Consider the following 18,505-nt stretch of genomic DNA (forward strand, 5'->3'; position numbering starts at 1 on the left):
TAAATGTTGTATCATCTTTATCTCATTTTTAAAAATTTCTATTTAAGTGTGATATGCTAAATGCTTTCATCCAGTAATATGAAAATAACATTCAGCAGTTGTTTACTGATAGAGATGCATGATCAAACTTTTGAAGATCACTCTCAGAGATGAGACAATTGAACATGTAAGTTTTAGTAAACTATGAAAGGTGCTTTCCAAAGGAATGAGTAGGAACACACATGGGGAACAGATTGCCTGGAGGAATTAGAGGAGACCTTACTGAGATGACCCTAAAACTGTGTCTCATTATGCACAGATAGGAATTTTTTAGTTGGTTATTTCATAGCTATTTAATAAACTGAAGAAAAATATGACATTTCTCAAATGTTTTATATTGGTGAGGTCTGCTTAATTCAGTGATTCATGTTTCCATCGATAAATGTAGAGAAAAGAAGAAAATCTATTATCTTAGATTTAGATCTAGTTAAGTATGCAACTTCAGGTGGATGTAGAGAATGGTACCTTGTCAAATGTGTTTCCTCTTCTATTACTGTCCTATTTTTCTCTTTACTGGGATTTTTGCTCTTGGGCAAGAGAGAAATATTTCAAAACTTTTGTGGAGTGATGTTTTCATCTTAATTATGAATAAAATGTTATATATTTAAAAATATATAATACTGTGAAAAAGTTTTCCTAACACAGGCATCCCTCTTTCATACCACTCACCATGATAAATTGGTCTACATTATATTAATTAGTTCATACTTCTGAGCTCTTTGATATCAAGGACATTTGTTATGCCCCCTTTTTGCCCCATACCTACATTTTCCTGGCCTATGCTAGGCATTGGATTGTTTCTCAAAGTGAATGATTAAACGATAGTCACTTTCTTGAGACCTTATGCCAATTTATTTGTATGTAACTCAGGTCAAGTCCACTTAAGGGTGTATAAACTTATGATTAGTAAGTTATAAATTGGAAATAGCCAGAGAAAGAGAAGGATGCAAAGATGCTAATTATGAAAGTAGTAACTTTATTGTTACATTAAAAACCACCACAAAATCTTGTGACTTAGGACAACAATAACTTATTAATTCTAATGAATCTGTGGATTTGCCTGGCTCATGTAGTGTATCATCTTCTCTTACCTGGAATCACTCATATGGCTGAAATAATTAATCAGGTCACCTGTGGCTAGAGAATCTAAGATGGTCTCACTTAGGTTTCTAGGTCCTTACTGCTCTCTGTTCTGCTAGGCCTTTCTCTCCACAATATCTCTGACCTTTCCATTATTTAGCCTGGACTTCCGGTCATGGTAATAGAAATTTACCAAAGAGTGAAGGCAGAAACTGTGAAGTCCTTTTAGACATCAGGCTTCAGAATTCACACATCATGACTTCTGCCCCATTCTGTTGACCAAGGTCACAAGTCCAGCTGAGATGCAAACCTCGGACAAATAGATTCCACCTCTTGATAGGAAGACCTATAAAGAATATATTGTCATATTTAATCTTTCACAATAGCATATGAAGTGTTGTTGAGTATAAAATTTGTTTCTGAGCTGGCTAAAAGTGAAAGTGTTAAGTGCTCAGTCGTGTCTGACTTTTTGTGACCCCATGGACAGTAGCCCACCAGGCTCCTCTGTCCATGAAATTTCCCAGGCAGGAATACTGGAGTGGAGGCCATTTCCTACTCCAAGGGATCTTCCCAATCCAGGAATCCAACCCCGGTCTTCTGAATTACTTTGGAATGTTTAAATGTAATGATTAGCATTACATTTTTTGTAATGCTATCATCTGAGCTACCAGGGAAGCCCTGAAATGGTTAAAAATGAGGGGAAAATGAGACAATAAGGTACTAGCTATCAGAATGATGAACTAATACCAGAAGAGTCCATTTTTCTCCCAATTTTATTGAGATATAATTGGCATACAGCACTGTATAAATTTAAAGTGTATAGCATAATAATATGACACATATTTATCATGAAATTATTACCACAATGAGTTCAGTGAATAGATACATTAAAGAAATAGAAAAAAATTTGCTTTGTGATAAGAAATCTTATGATTTACAGCTTTAATATATAATGTATAGCAGTGTTTGTTATAGTTATGTTGTGCATTTTATCCCTAGTATTTATTTTATGCCTAGAAACTTGTATCTTTTGACCACTTTAATCCAGTTCCCCTTCTAACCACCTCCTGCCTTTGTTAACCACAAATCTGATCTCTTTTTCTTTAAGTTTGTTTGATTTTGATGTATAATTGACCTACAACTCTATGTTAGTTCCTGATACACAACAGAAAATTCAATTTTAAAAGTCTCTTTAGTTTTTAAAAATACATGCAAATTATGAAGGATTCCAAAAATACAAAAAATTAAAGTGGGAGTAAAAAATAAAATGCACTTCAAAATTCTAATTACCCAGAAATAACCATTATTAAGATTAATTATAAAAAATCCTGAAATCTTTGTCTGCCTGTAATATAGATTGAAGAATGGATGGATGAATGCTTAATTGAGTAAAAGATATAGCTATATGAATTTACAATAATTCTCTAAAGCTAATATAAAATAGCATTTCATTTCATGTAAATAGAGGCAAAAGAAAGTATATTGAAAAGGCATTTTACAAGAGATATTATTTGCTAAACTGAGATCTCTAAAGTTAAAAAATAAATAAGAAAATCATTAATAGCTTACAGTCATAGTTTTAACTTTTTTTTTTTAATTTTATTTTATTTTTAAACTTTACATAACTGTATTAGTTTTGCCAAATTTTAAACCTTAGACAAAGTTGAAAGATAAGGATGTTAGCACTGTTATATTTCCTTTTAACTACCTTCTACATGCCTTCAAATTCCTGTTTATTATATGGTTATCAAAAAAAAACCTTCTTGAACAACACCCAGTCCTCAATATGAGCTTATTTCATAAACCTTATTTCATTGCTTATGACAAACCTAGAGACTATATCAGATCTGGACAGACTTGCACAAAGAAAAATAGAGGAAGTGAGGAACCAGAGACTACATACCATCTTTGTTGGAATTGCCTTTTCTTCTCTGTGAGATTTTACTAAATGTCCAGTAATAGAGTTTTTGTACCTAAATAACAGTTTAATTTACCATTATGTGAGGATATCATTAGGTTTCATACCATCCATGGGGTTTTTCAGGCAAGGATACTGGAGTGGGTTGCCATTTCCTTCTCCATTGGACCATGTTTTGTCAGAACTCATTATTACCCATCTGTCTTGGGTAACCCTTCATGGCGTGGCCAAGAGCTTCATTGAGTCATGCAAGCCCATTTGCCACAACAAAGCTGTGATCCATGAAGGGGTATGAAACACCAGAGCCTTTGACTGTGTGGATCACTGTGGAAAATTCTTAAAGAGAGAGTACCAGACAACCCTACCTGTCTCCTGAGAAACCTACATGTGGGTCAAGAAGCAACAGTTAGAACCAGACATGAAATAATGGACTGGTTCAAAATTGGGAAAGGAGTGCAACAAGGATTTATATTGTCACCTTGCTGTTTAACTTATATGCAGAGTATATCATGTGAAATGCCAGGCTGAATGAATCACAAACTGGAATCAAGATTTCTGGGAGAAATATCAACAAACTCAAATATGCAGATAATATCACTCTAATGGCCAAATGTGAAGAGAAACTAAAGAGTCTCTTGATGAGGGTGAAAGAGGAGAGCGAACAAGCTGGCTTGAAGCTCAACATTCAAAAAACCAAGATCATGGCATCTGGTCCCATCACTTCATGGCAAATAGAAGAGGAAAAAAATGGAAGCAGTGACAGATGCTCCAAAATCACTGTGTACAGTGGACAGTGACTGCAGCCATGAAATTAAAAGATGCTTGCTCCTTGGAAGAAAAGCTATGACAAACCTAGAGAGTGTATTATAAAGCAGAGACATCACTTTTTCGACAAAGGTCTGTATAGACAAAGCTGTGGTTTTTCCAGTAATCATGTAAGGAGTGAGTTGGTCCATAGTGAATGCTGAGTGCCAAAGAATTGATGCTTTTGAATTGTGGTGCTGGAGAAGACTCTTGAGAGTCCTGTGGACTACAAGGAGATCAAACCAGTCAGTCCTTAAGGAAATCAACCCTGAATATTCACTGGAAGGATTGATGCTGAAGCCAACACTGCAATACTTTGGCCATCTGATGCAAAGAGCTGGCTATTGGAAATGACCCTGATGTTGGGAAAGATTGGAAAGTGAAAGTGAAATTTGCTCAGTCATGTCTGACTCTTTGCAACCCATGGACTATGGAATTCTCCAGGCCAGAATACTGGAGTGGGTATCCTTTCCCTTTTCCAGGGAATCTTCCCACCCCAGGGATCAAACCCAGGTCTCCTGCATCACAGGCGTATTCTTTACCATTGAGCCACTAGGGAAGCCGATGTTGGGAAAGATTGGAGGCAAAAGGAAAACAGGGTGGCAGAGGATGAGATGGTTAGATGGTATTACCGACTCAATGAACAGGAATTTGAGCAAATTGCAGGAGAGAGTGGAGAAAAGAGGAGCCTGCATGCTACGGTTCATGGAGTCACAAAAAGCTGGACACCACTTAGTGACTAAACAATAGATTACCCAGATTCAGATTAGTTACCTGATTCAGTGTGCATTTGTTCCTGGAACATTCAAACTGATCACAGAGATTTCACAGCTCATTTCATTTGTTTCTCTCAGCAGCTGCTTTTAAGATGAAAAAAATCATTTCTTTCAATTTACATCTCTCTTGATTTGAAGTTACTAGTGAGAATTTTTATGCTTTTGATCGCCATTATGACTTTTGGGAGCACGAATAGAATTAGGAGTCTCAGCCTGTCTGTCTCAAACACATTTTATTTCTGTTATTAACCACAACTTTTGAGATTTATAACATAGAGCTATATGTTTTTTCCCATGTGATCATTGCTGGTGGAAGTTTTTTTCCTCTAGTTTTTACTCTTTTTGTTCATTCTTGTTAGATATAGGGAGGCAGAAATTCTTTGATGCAACTCGATTCTACTATGCTAACCTGTAAGTTCAAGGCAGTAAGTTCTTAAAGAAACACATTTCACGTAATGGAAAATAATCATTAAAAATAGAAAATGCCTTCAGCTTCAATTTTGCAGCAGCTGCAGAGGAATTTTTCATAATGATGGTTAATGTAGAAATCCTCAATGACTTTCTACCTGGTAGTAGCCAAATATTAAAGTATATTTCAAAATGAAAGGTATCTTTTAGGTGCCGAGAAAAATGTGATGAGATAAATCGCTTTCAGGTGATCTAATGTGATAGAAGAAAAGATTCATGATCTTCTGAGTGGTACATGGTTAGAAAGCATGGTTTAGTCCAGTTTAATGTGCAAATAGCATTTCGAGGAGTATTTCTAAAAATGCAGGTCTTAAATCAGTAGGTCTTGGATGGGATCTGCGATTCTATATTACTAGCAAGCTCTCAGTGAAACAGGTGATACTTTTAGTAGCAAAATTCTTCACAACTGCAGACTCAGAGCAACTCTAACTAAACCCTTTAGGCCAGGGATTATAGCTTATTCATCTTTGCAAACCTGTTATCTCATGAAGTGCCTGAATAAAAGTATGCCTTGAAATATTCTCTTGTTAAATAAATGAATTGATATGATAAATAAATAAATCACTACTAGATGCCTGGAATATTTGTATTCTCTGTTAATGATTGACAAGGAATCCTTCTGTTTTGGAGACCAGTTGCATGAATGATAAGATTGCTGCTGCTGCTGCTGCTGCTAAGTGGCTTCAGTCGTGGCCCATTCTGTGCGACCCCATAGACGGCAGCCCACCAGGCTCCCCCGTCCCTGGGATTCTCCAGGCAAGAACACTGGAGTGGGTTGCCATTTCCTTCTCCAGTGCATGAAAGTGAAAAGTGATAGTGAAGTTGCTCACTCGTGTCCGACTCTTCGCGACCCACGGACTGCAACCTACCAGGCTCCTCCGTCCATGGGATTTTCCAGGCAAGAGTACTGGAGTGCTAGTTTCTCTTAAAAAGTCCAGAGTCCTAATAAAATTTTTGTTTAGTTGAAACTATTGTACATCACACAGCTACTTTGGACAACAAAATATTACTTTTCAAATACTTGAACATATTCTTAACTGGTTCTCAATTTTGGTTATACACTGGAATGATGTGTATTTTTGCTTTTCTAATTTTAAATAAACACTTTTATTTATGAAAGTACTACATAATCACCTTTATTACAATAACCATTGATAATTTGTGTGTGAGCTTTCCTCAGAACAAAATTATAACTATATCAGGGGTGTGAGTGAGAATAGGAAAAAAATCATTTAAAAATCTTGAATTGTCCTTCTGAATAATTATCCTGCATTTTGGGTTACCAATGAATTTGAGAACTGAGAACATTGTATTTTACATAAAGTATCAGCCTTACTTATTTACATATATATATATAAAATATATATGTATATGTATACCAGCCTGTTAGGGCTTCCCTGGTGGCTCAGACAGTAAAGAATCTGCCTGCAATGCAGGAAACTCGGCTTTGATCCCTGAGTCAGGAAGATTCCCTGGAGAAGAGAATGGCTATGCACTCCAGTATTCTTGCCTGGAGAATTCCATGGACAGAGGTGCCTGGGGGCTGCAGTCCATGGGGTCGCAGAGTCGGACACGACTGAGCGACTAACATTTTATCAGCCTGTTACTGGTGTTTAACATCTGATTATCAACACAAAAATGATATAATTGTATTACTAAATTTTGGACCTGGATTCTATAAAGGAAATGAAACAGTAAAATACCAAAGCAAGTATTTAATTACAATTTAAATGAGCAGTTCATAGTTAAAATGTAGGATGGATGAATAGAACTAGCAATAGAAAGAGAGATTCTCTGTAGCAGAAATCCTTGTCCTATTCTTTACAAAATTAACCAGGTAACTTTGAGTAAATTATTTAACTACATTGCACTTCAGTTGTCTTATCTGTAACTTGAAGAGTCAAGTCTACCAAGGTCTCTACCAACTGCAAAATTTTGTGGTATGTAACGCTAATCTCAACTAAGTGTCAGTGTTGGTGTGGGGAAAAAAGTAACTTTAAGCAATCATTTATTCCTACACCTTTCCTTTAGGGCAACTATGTAAAATAAATTCTCAAAAATGTAAAGCTTTCTTGAACAACTTGAAACTAACCAAAAGAAAAAAAAATATTGAGTCAATCACAGGCAGAATATAGAGGAACATGTTTTGATGGTCTAACAGATCTAAGTTTAAATTCTAAATATTTCCCCTTCTAGTTTGTGAGCCCATGAGCAAGTATATTTCTTGATCTCTCTGAGTCCATTAATTTAAAAAAAAAATGAATGCGTCTGTTTCCTTAAATGTAAAATTGAAGTATGAATATTTACCTGACAGGATTGCTATACTTATTAAATAGTGAGATCATTTAATTAACACACAGTGCTCAATTTTTTTAACCCAAATATATTTTGAATGGCTGAAAATATCTTCAGACATCCTATTTAAAGGCATAATGAGCATTAATTATAAAATGTTTATGCTGTTTACTGTGTTTCATTTACTTTCAAGAATTCGATGATTGCATTTTCATTTTCTATGATCAATAAAATAAATACCCCAAACTGCAGTGTCTTTTGATTAATAGTGGGACTGTTCCATGAATTGTGCTTCAGATTTTTCTCATGAGTGTTGAATCTGTTTCCTCACTGAATACTAAGTATTCCAGTATGTGGATGTTTTGAGTAGGCAAGCAAACCCTTCTGCATGTGACAATATTATCATTTTCTTTCAGGAAACCCTGATAGATTGGTGTGATGAAAAGGAACTTAATTTGATATTAACAACTGGAGGAACAGGGTTTGCACCACGAGATGTCACTCCAGAGGTGAGATAGTATATACTTTTCTGATATTCAAGAAGTAGACTATTCTTGTGATTTTTAATCCTTTTAATTTTTTTGTATGATTTTTGTAATTTTGCTAGACAGAAACGACATCTGTGGTTCTAAGAATGTGAACATTTTGCAGTGGTTGAATATTTACATTTTTTAGAAAAAGTTTCTTGACTTCTTTTCTTTTGACTTAAACTAGATATTATCTAAAATGAGGAAGATTGAATTGGCCCAGAAGGTAATCTTGCATTTGCTCAGTGGTCTGTGGTATCAGCTGAATTTCAGGCATATATTGCCAAAGGAAGTGATAGAAGAACTCTGACTCAGCATGGCATCTGGTCTGATGTGCTGTGTTAATGTAATTCAAAATGTATTTGATTCCTTTTTTCTTTAGATACCCTTGTCATTGGTCTCAGGTAGAATGACTCTAATAGCATAGTTAGACCAATTTTATAATATTTGATGAGAAAGTTACATATTATATAATGATTTAAATGTGAATTTAAATGCAGAATTTAATAAGCCAAGAAGCAAAATTAGTATCTAGACTGTGCCTTAAGAATCACCTTCAACCTTGCACAGGAAAAAAAAAAGGGGGGGAAAGAATGAAGAATAGACAGCGCTCAGTGATACAAGGGGAAAAGTCTTTGTTTTTAAAGCAGCCATAAACTTTAGCTGTAACTTTAGAGTCATATGCAGACTTATGTTCATACTTAGACATTGTTTCACTCACTTTTCAAAAACTGTTTCTTGGCTGAATTTCAACTACTGTTAGCTGTTTTGTTTTGTTTCGTTTTTAAAAATTTTCAAGTCAGTATCCCATTGTGTCTACTGTCTTATTCACAGAAGATATTTTTGCTCTGTGCCTATATGTCCTACTTACTCTAATATAGGAGTTTTCAAACTTTAGCCTGTACCCCCATCAAAGGTAAAACAGATTGCTGCATCCTACCCACAGTGTTTCTGATTCAGTAAATCTGCAGTGGGTACCAAGAATTTGTGTTTCTGGTAAGGCCCCAGGTAATGCACATGTTGCTGGCCCATAAACCATGCTTCCAGACTTTGGGTACCACTGCTCTAGTATGCGAAAATGTAAATTGTTTTAACAGATTGTAAAATAATTTCTATTTTTCTATGTAAAAATCACAGAAATTTTGGAAATATTATTATAACTAGGCTTATATATATAATGGTTTTGTTTTTAAAGCAATCAGAATAGAGTTGTATTAGAAGATTGTTAGCTTCCAGTACTCAAAAAAAAAGGCGGGAGGGGGATTCAGAATGGGGGACACATGTACACCCATAGCTGATTCATGTCAATGTATGGCAAAAACCACTACAAATATTGTAATTAGCCTCCAACTAAAATAAATAAATTAATTTTTTAAAAAAAGAAGAAAAAAGTCATTCTTACATAGCTCTTGAGTCCTTAAGGGAAATGATCCTTTGGCCAATTTTTTCATTTCTTTTAAACTGTGAGACTAACTTAAAAAGATAAAATTGGAGGTAAGCCATCTCCTGTAGAGGTATGTTTATGTTTTGTTTGTGAGAAAATCACCTACATATGTGAAGAACTTAATTTTTGTAGTTTGAGTGTTAAGTGTTTTAAGTAAATAACTTTGGTTTTATATATCCCTATTGTCTATGTAATGGTTTGATAGTTTCATAATATTATTTTTATATCATAAAAGTAGAAAAAAGTTACCACAGAATTCATTCGTAACCAGTTAACAATATTATTTTTAATTGTGAGAAAATAATTTGCATCACAAAGTATTTTGTATTCCCTGGAGTTTCAAGTTTATTCCAGAACACTAGGTTGCAAATTCACACTTTAAAATTCTAGCTCTGCTACTTACGGCGCGGTGACCATACACTAGTCATTAAACCATTCTGTGCCTGTTTCCAGTAAAGTGAGGGAAATGAAAGTGCCTATCTACCAGGGTAGCTGTGAGGATTCAATGAGAACTATTTTTGCTAAGAATACTGAAAGATATTTTTATCTTTTAGTTAATAAAGGGTTAATTTTTAAAATTAGTTATTGCATAACTACCAAAGTGGACAAATATGTGGTATTTTTTTATATATAAATATCAAATGGACAAAAACAGTCAAATACTGAAGTATTATCCATGCAGTCTTTGTGATCTTGTTAAATTTTTAAATATTTTGATGTAGTAAGCTTCATATTTTATCTTTTCTATCTCCATATAAACCAGAGGTCTTGAAATTCTATCATTCTAGTATCGATTTAGCCGCCAATTTTTTTTTTTTTTTTTGCTGTTGACAAGAGTCTGTGTCTTTCCATTATGTTGTATATGGCATTATATCAGAAATTGAGAGGTCCTTTATTATTCATTGAAGTTTTTCAGAAAACCCTAGAGATGCTCTTATATTTGTATATCCCTATAGCAATTGCTGGTAAAATTTGTATTAGGGTTGTTTTTAATGAGTTTAAAATACATGTAATTATGTCTTCCCTAATATCTGTTTTTGAAAACAAGTGACTTAACTGATTGTAAATATCTTGATCTTTAATGAATTTACTTTATTTCATATTTTTATACACACATACACATACACAGAGAGTATGGTTATCTACAGCAAAAGTCCATAGCACTGTTAAGCCTTTGAAAAATAACTGTAAAAGCCATCTGACCACTCAAAAATAATTCTACTAATTTCTTCTAATCTTTAAATAGTTGCAATATCTAAAACATAGCACTGGGATGTCAGCTAGTAATCCTGAAATATAATTTTGTGCCTGTAATAATATAGTTACTTGTCTTTATCTTATTTGTCTTAGATAATTGTGCCTAAAAAGGGAAACATATTGATAAACCCTATGTGCCTATATACAACTGTTTGCAAATCTTTTAAAATAAAATCAGAAGTTATTGACTGAAAACACAAATATTAGTGATGAGGGTAAAATAATATAAAATTTCTCCCTTAAGTCAGTAATTGTCAGTAATTAGTCTGATCTACAAACACAAAGTACAAATTGTGGGTTGTTCAAAAAAAAGGGAAGGTGAAAAATACAAAATTGAATGATTAAAATAAAGCAATCTAAAGTTATTGTCACTGGATATGAACCTTAGAGAAAATGAAAAGTTTAATAGCCTTATCCAGATCTATTAACAGAAAAATGGAATAGCAACTTCAGTAAAGTGTATCCTATTTAATTTTATAGGAATAAGACAATCAGAATTGACTTTTCTAAATTATGAATTTGTTTCTGCTTTTTGGCACCATATCTTAGAATGTGGTTCATCTGATAGTCACATGCCTGCTGGTCCCCTCCCTTCCTCTAAACATGAGATATTATCAAAGCTTGCATATAGTAACATAATAATCCCTACTGTACAACTTTTTAGAGCTTTATTTGATATAAAAAGCTTACTTTTTAGTAATAGATTGTGTTTTCTGTGAACTGATAAAGGTTGGATAATCTGTTGACATTGGTGAAATGGAAGTAATAGAAATTTGTAGTTATATAGAACATAAGAACTTATTGGTATGCAAAGTATTATATCTTCATGTTCCACTATCACTTAAAAGTTTATATATCCAAATTAGGTATTATTACATGAAGAATCTTTCATTATTCTTAAAAAGTAAAAGTATAATTAGGATGTGTAAGTGAGGTAAAATGAAGGTCTTTTAGAATTAAAGTCTAGAAGAAAATAAAAGATTAAGAAACATTTATTTTAAAAAGAACATCTATATGATTACAAAGAAATGTTTGCTATTATGTTTTGGTAAATTAGAAAATATTACACTATTTAATATTTGTTAGATAAAATTAAGTTTTAGCACTTTGATAGTGCTAAGCTACACCAGAGTAAAGAGTTGTATAGTAATATATTATTATGATTATGAATTAAAGAATTAATTAAAATCCTAGCATGCATCTTAAGTCTCATTTATTTATTCATTTATCAGATTTTTTATTTTTAATCCTTGATATGTGTCTGATGCCATGCTGGATGCTGGGGTTAAAAAATGAATAAGATATGATCCCTGTTCTCAACTCAGTCTATCACATGGGTCAGCAAACTATGGCCCGAAGGCCAAATTCAGCCTGTTGTATTTTTTTTGTATGAGTCATGAACTAAGAGCATATTTTGATTTCTTTCAGTTATCTAATGACTGAAAGAAATCAAAAGGAAAATGATATTTTGTGACATATGAGAGCTGTTTGAAATTTGGATTTCAGTGTCCATAAGTGAAATTTTATTGGAACATAGTCATACTCCTTCATTGACCTATTGCCTATGGCTATGATAGAATAGAATAGTTGAATGAAAACCATATAAGCTTGCAAAGCCTAAAATATTTACTGTCTAATCCTTTGCAGAAAAAATTTGCCAACCTCTGGTCTGTTAGATGAAAATTAGTCATCTTTATTAGCTGACTTTTTAAATTTATTTTTACCATTTCTTCTTTAGTAATTTGAAATGATGTTGAGTTTTATTTCTTAAATGTTTAGTCTTAGAAGGAGCAAGGAAAGTATACTTTTCTTCCACAGTAAAGTGTATTGCCCCATTGTCTCAGTAGACAATAAATAATATATAGTATATAAAATAATATATAAAATTTTGAACTTTCAAAATTGATCAAATTGTTGGATTTGTTAAACATTGTTTCAGTCTTAAATATCTTTCTTAGTGCTGCTGCTGCTGCTGCTAAGTCGCTTCAGTCGTGTCCAACTCTGTGCGACCCCATAGACGGCAGCCCACCACACTCCCCTGTCCCTGGGATTCTCCAGGCAAGCACACTGGAGTGGGTTGCCATTTCCTTCTCCAATGCATGAAAGTGAAAAGTGAAAGTGAAGTCGCTCAGTCGTGTCCGACCCTCAGTGACCCCATGGACTACTGCCTACCAGGCTCCTCCATCCATGGGATTTTCCAGGCAAGAATACTGGAGTGGGGTGCCATTGCCTTCTCTGATTTTTCTTAGTAGTACCTTCTAAAAAGTGTCCTGATCAAATTTGTCATTATGAAGTAATCAGACTAAAGGAATAATTACAAAATGTCAGGAAATTATAAATTTGATGTAAAAGATATTCATTTAAAAGGGTTTTTATGGTTCATTTTGGAAGTGAAGAGGCATCTGGCAAAATGACTGACAGCAATAAAATAATCTGGTACAAAGGATGAATTTTTAGAAAAAGATTATGAACTTCGCAACACATATTTTGTTTATAGCTTAAAATGTTTATGTTTATTTGGAACAGATTGCTATCTAAGCCTTTCTACAAATATTTATATATTTTATAACTTTAGGTGTGAGTATACTGTGATAGCTATCATTGTATGTAGTCATTAATCATTTCTTACATTGTAATGCTTAAAAAACAAGAATACTGTGTAAATAAAAGGCAAGAGACATAATTGACCTGAGTTACGGAGTTAATTATACTTAATTTGTTACTCGTGAAAATTTACATTTAGAAGTACCACTTTATAGTTAATACTGAACATTTTAAAGATCAGAAGAACTCTTTCACATTATAGCAGAAGCATAGCAAAAAATCATGTCCAGTAATTTCTGTTTTTGAAAGAAAATTTGATCACTATTGCAGGTCATTTAAATTATGCAGTTGCTTTGAAGTGCCTATCAATATTCTCTAGAAAAGATTATTTCCCTAAAATATCATATACTGATACTGTAGAACTGTATGAATATTTATTTTGTAATTCTAAAATTGTTATAACTAAAGTACCTATTATACATGGTAAAACTAAAAGTAACCATATTGCAATAAAATTTTGAGATTAAAATTTTCTGTATAAATAGGATCACTAAACAATATAAAATTGGTAAGAGAGCAGAATACTAGAAACTCATACTGGAAATTTTAAAAACCAGATTCAATAAAATATACTGTCCCTTTATGGTCAAATAAGGCTATATTTTATGGTTTTGAAGGATGTCTTTTTCTTATTTTTTTGAAATAGTTCTGAATGTGGGAAATATGTTTTCATGTCTTACCTTTGTCTAAATATGTTGTGATGTAATGTACCTTTCTCATATGATACATATATATATATATATATATATATATATGTATATATGATACTAACACTGTAGAGTTAGACAGACCTGAATTTAAATCTTACTTCTACCCCTAACTAATTATGAAGTTAAAACAAATTAAACTGTTCAAACTTCAGTTTACTCATCCACTCAGCTAATGCACACCTCTCTAGGTTGTTTCTTCTAATAATTGAGATAATAAAAGTAGTCAGTGATGCTGCTGCTGCTGCTGCTAAGTTGCTTCAGTCATGTCCGACTCTGTGCGACCCCATAGACAGCAGCCCACCAGGCTCCCCCGTCCCTGGCATTCTCCAGGCAAGAACACTGGAGTGGGTTGCCATTTCCTTCTCCAATGCATGAAAGTGAAACGTGAAAGTGAAGTCGCTCAGTCATGTCCCACTCTTCGCGACCCCATGGACTGCAGCCTACCAGGCTCCTCCGTCCATGGGATTCTCCAGGCAAGAGTACTGGAGTGGGGTGCCATTGCCTTCTCCGAGTCAATGATAATAATTAGCAAATATATATAGCACTTACTATGTGTCAGGAGCTATTTTAAACTCATTTAATTTTAATTCATTTAGTCCTCAGAACAACCATATGAGGTGGGTACTAACTAGAGTTGTATCTGTTTTAAATATGGAGAAACTGGGACAAATCAATTAATTGACTTGCCCAGGGTTATCCAAACTAGTAAGTGACAATAATGGATGTAAAAGGATCTCATGTAAAGCCTGGCATCTTTGTAGATCCTCATTAAATGTCCTTTTTTTCCTTTACCTTTTTCTTCCACATTTAATTAATAATACTACCTATTACCTCTAATTTATTGTGATAATCCCAAGTATTTATGCTGCTAATCATTGTACTCTGATACCTGTTGTTAGCTATTAACATATCTGATGGATATATCTAAAAATTAAGAATGTTAGTCAACATTTTCTCACTACTAATTTAGGGCATGGGCAAATGACTGAGAATAAGAATGTCTATAGTTTATATTATATGTGGATTATGAGTGATTGCATTAAGTACCTCTCCTGATATCCTGTCTGAATCTACTTATTTTGTTCCTTTGTGAGTTTAAAATTTTTGGAATATGGCTTGAAATGGCCCAAATATGTAGCGTTCAGGATATTTGTTAGTAATAGTCCTTTTTATCTGGAGTTTATACTTATTGTGCATTATCCAATTTTGAGTGGTATATTTCTTAGAGCTTGGGCACATTTATGACCTATCAGTTTGCTAAAAAACATTCAGAGTCTTTGTTCAATTTAACAAGTGTTTATCAAACATCTTGGGCTTTATTGAATAAATGCTAAACTACGTGTATTCCTAAAATAGTCACCTGACAAATCAAAGCAATATAAACTTAGTACTAGAAATGTTCAGCCAATTTAGACCAAAAAAATTCTTTAAGGGGAAAGATTAAGAGAGAAGTGAGCAATCAATAAAATTTTTGTACAAGTAGAATTTAAGCTAAAATTGAAGGAGAGAAATAGAACTTAGATTCGGAGAGAAGACATTACCGATGGGGGGAAGAAAGAAAGGGAAATGTATGATCAAGCTATGAGAAAGATAAAATTAAGAAAATCTTCCTGGCTAGAGCAGAGGATTCACTTTACAAAGAAGGATGGATTAACTTGAACTATGTTATTTTAATCTCTTTCTTAGAACAGCTAGAATAGTACTATCTCTGGAGATGAAAAACAGCAACAGAGATTCCTTAGAAGCCAAAATTCATAGGACAACTATCAACAAAACATGCCATAAAATCATGTCATCAAGGCTTTCTAAATACTTTCGAAAACTGGCACACAAATGTACATTACCCAATAAGACTAACATGGTATTTTTGAAGATTGTTTCTATGCCCTGGTTTTTGTTTTGTTTTTTGAAATCCCAATGTAAGCTACAAACCTAGTACCATTGTTTGTATGTAAAATTTAAACTGCTGTGAAGCACCAAGTTCCAGTTTTGTAGTTCAGAAACCTTTTCAGTCAATACTTATAATCCAGGGTTTCCCAGGTGGTGCCAGTGATAAAGAACCCTCCTGCCAATGCAGGAGACCTAAGAGACTCAGGTTGAATCCCTGGGTCCAGAAGATCCCCTGGAGAAGGCAATGGTAACCCACTTTAGTATTCTCACCTGGAAAATTCCGTGGACAGAGGAGCTTGGCGAGCTAAGGTCCCGGGGGCCACAAGGAGTTGGATACGACTGAACAACTTAGCACATAGCATGTATCTGATAATCAAAACATCGAGAAATTTTTTTTATCATAGTTTTTTGTCAGTGCTGTGCCTTATCCTTGAGTTGGCCTAAGGTTTTATATAAAATTACTATATAATAATAGAGAAATCACAGTATCTCAAGAGTTTGAGGAGAATTCAAAAGCCACTGTGTTAAAAGTCCTAAATGACCCTTTTATCAATCCCAGCCCTTGTGTGAACGCCTCAATTGCATATTCTTTCATGTGAGAGTCCCTTGTTTGTATAATTCTAATTACTTGAGAGTCCAAATCTGCCCCCTTACCCAAGACATTTACCCTCTGTTTTATTTATACATTAAAAGAAAAAGCTCCTTAGTATAATTATCCCAGTTGAAAAGTAACTGGTATAACATTAAACCATTTAGGTGATTAGAGCAATAGATGACGTTGCATTTAAAAATCATGTTGTTAGGCCCTTATTCCACAGAGCAACACTGCAGAGTGAAGCGAACATTGCTCTTTGAGGTGGGGATTTAGGAATTTCAAGCATAAGGCAAAAAGAAATGTTTCATATATGAAGAACCCATAAATGAAATCCTATCTTCATTTTCCCCTTAAGTACATTTCTTAATTGCATGCTTACTCTGCATCAGAACGTTCTCAGCTTTTAGGGGGGGTCCTGATGGGGAAAAGAGATCAATCATATCAGTAAGCATACGAGTACAAATATACTTTTTATGGTAAATTCTATGTCTAATTAAAGCTTTTACTAGAAAAGTAGCATAGCTCACATAACTGTGAGTCAGCATAACATAGTGGTTAAGAGCTCAGACTACTTGAATTTGAATCTTAGATTCACCTCTTACTAGCGTGTAACCTTTCACAACTTGCTTTACTCAGTTTTCTTATGTGTAAAATGGAGAAAATAAGAGTACCTACCTCATAGGGTAGTTATATTATGTGGGTTAATGTAAGTAAAACACCAAAAGCAACGTTTGTTTACTACACAAATATTTCCTGTTATTACCAATAATCTAAATAGAAAGAACTTTAGCTTACAAAGGAAGAAGATAATGGTTGAGGAAGTACTGAAAGAATTTTTCTCTGGGGAAAAAATCGAGCAAGATAGGACCTAAGGTATACAATAGAATAGTTGTGGGAAAGGAAAAAGCAGCAGAGATGACAAGCTAAATGTTTATTTTTACCTTGAATTTATCAGAGAAATAAAACCTTGACATCAGTGTTCCAACTCACCATTTTGCAATCTACTCCCATAAAATGAACAGATGCTGGCATACTAGGATAGTTCTGTAAAATATATGCTAAGACACTGACAAGAAAACATCATTAAATATTTTGCAAATATTAATATAAAATACTAAAAGTACATTTATCTAGAGATATAGTTTCAGGAATGAAGATTTCAGAAATTTCCTTTCTTATAGTCTGAAATCAAGAATGGGAATTCATCTTCCTTTATTAGATCTTCATCCATGAAACAGACTTAATGCCGCTTTTCACACAAAATGTAATATGATGACTTACATCTGTCAAGTCCTCTGAGCTTCTTAGAATTCTATCACTGAATTAGAGCAGAATATCTGTGACTTCATGTTATTGCCATGCCTAAAAGGAAACTGATAGGGAGTAAGAAAATGGATTTAAGTAACAAAATAAATTTTTGCAATTATTCTCGTAATTATATGAGTATAATTTCCTCATACTGGAACTTGGGAAGACCATGGCTGCTATTAAAGACTGGCAGGCGAATATCCAACAGAGGGAGTAACCATTTCAGAAAATCTTAATAACAGGCACAAAACTGAGAATTAACAGGAAGAATCCAGGTTCATTTAAAAGGTGCTGAGAAGATAGAAGCAGTAAAGTTGTTGAAAGTATGACATTTGAGAATGAACTGTTACCAGTTTCTCAGAGAGAGAAACACAGACATCAAATATCAAAGGCAACAATGCAGAAGAAGCAATTGATTGTGCTGGAAGGGCCAATTAATAAGAGGCAATATATTATAATGTGTGAAGATAGTATTATAGTGATGATGTAATTGGGATAATTTAAGTGTTTGTCCCCCACCTCTTCATTCTTTCCTGTAAGTTTGATTGCAGCATATGATATATTACTCTTGCATGTAATAATCCTCAGGGTGAAACTTTATAAGAGGAGAAGAAAGGTCAGTTTTGATTAGGAGATGATTTTGAATAGTTTTAAAAATTTTTTAAATGCTTTTCTGCAAATTTGAAGCAATGACAAAATAACTTAGTTTTGAATATTGTATAAAAATGGGACTTCCTGGTGGTCCAGTGGTTAAGACTCCCCACTTCCAATGCAGGGGGCACGGGTTAGA

At 33.8% G+C, this 18,505-nt stretch overlaps 1 protein-coding gene and 1 long non-coding RNA gene across 9 annotated transcripts in view; one reads left to right on the forward strand and one right to left on the reverse strand.

Annotated features, from left to right (window-relative positions):
• The window catches only part of GPHN (gephyrin), a 526,998-nt gene that overhangs the window by 224,930 nt on the left and 283,563 nt on the right, over positions 1-18,505 (forward strand). For all 8 annotated transcript variants that reach the window (XM_055538377.1, XM_055538378.1, XM_055538379.1 and 5 more), the window contains exon 4: positions 7,797-7,889. In XM_055538377.1, coding sequence (XP_055394352.1) covers positions 7,797-7,889 — 93 coding nt within the window. The remainder of the gene's footprint in view (positions 1-7,796; positions 7,890-18,505) is intronic.
• On the reverse strand, positions 1,329-17,527 carry LOC129621693 (uncharacterized). The gene is made up of 3 exons (XR_008699620.1): positions 17,398-17,527; positions 16,083-16,178; positions 1,329-1,465 (listed from the first exon to the last, which is right to left on the reverse strand). It is a non-coding gene; the product is annotated as an uncharacterized LOC129621693 (long non-coding RNA).

Source organism: Bubalus kerabau, chromosome 10, assembly GCF_029407905.1.
Source record: "Bubalus kerabau isolate K-KA32 ecotype Philippines breed swamp buffalo chromosome 10, PCC_UOA_SB_1v2, whole genome shotgun sequence".
In the NCBI taxonomy this organism is placed as follows: domain Eukaryota; kingdom Metazoa; phylum Chordata; class Mammalia; order Artiodactyla; family Bovidae; genus Bubalus; species Bubalus kerabau.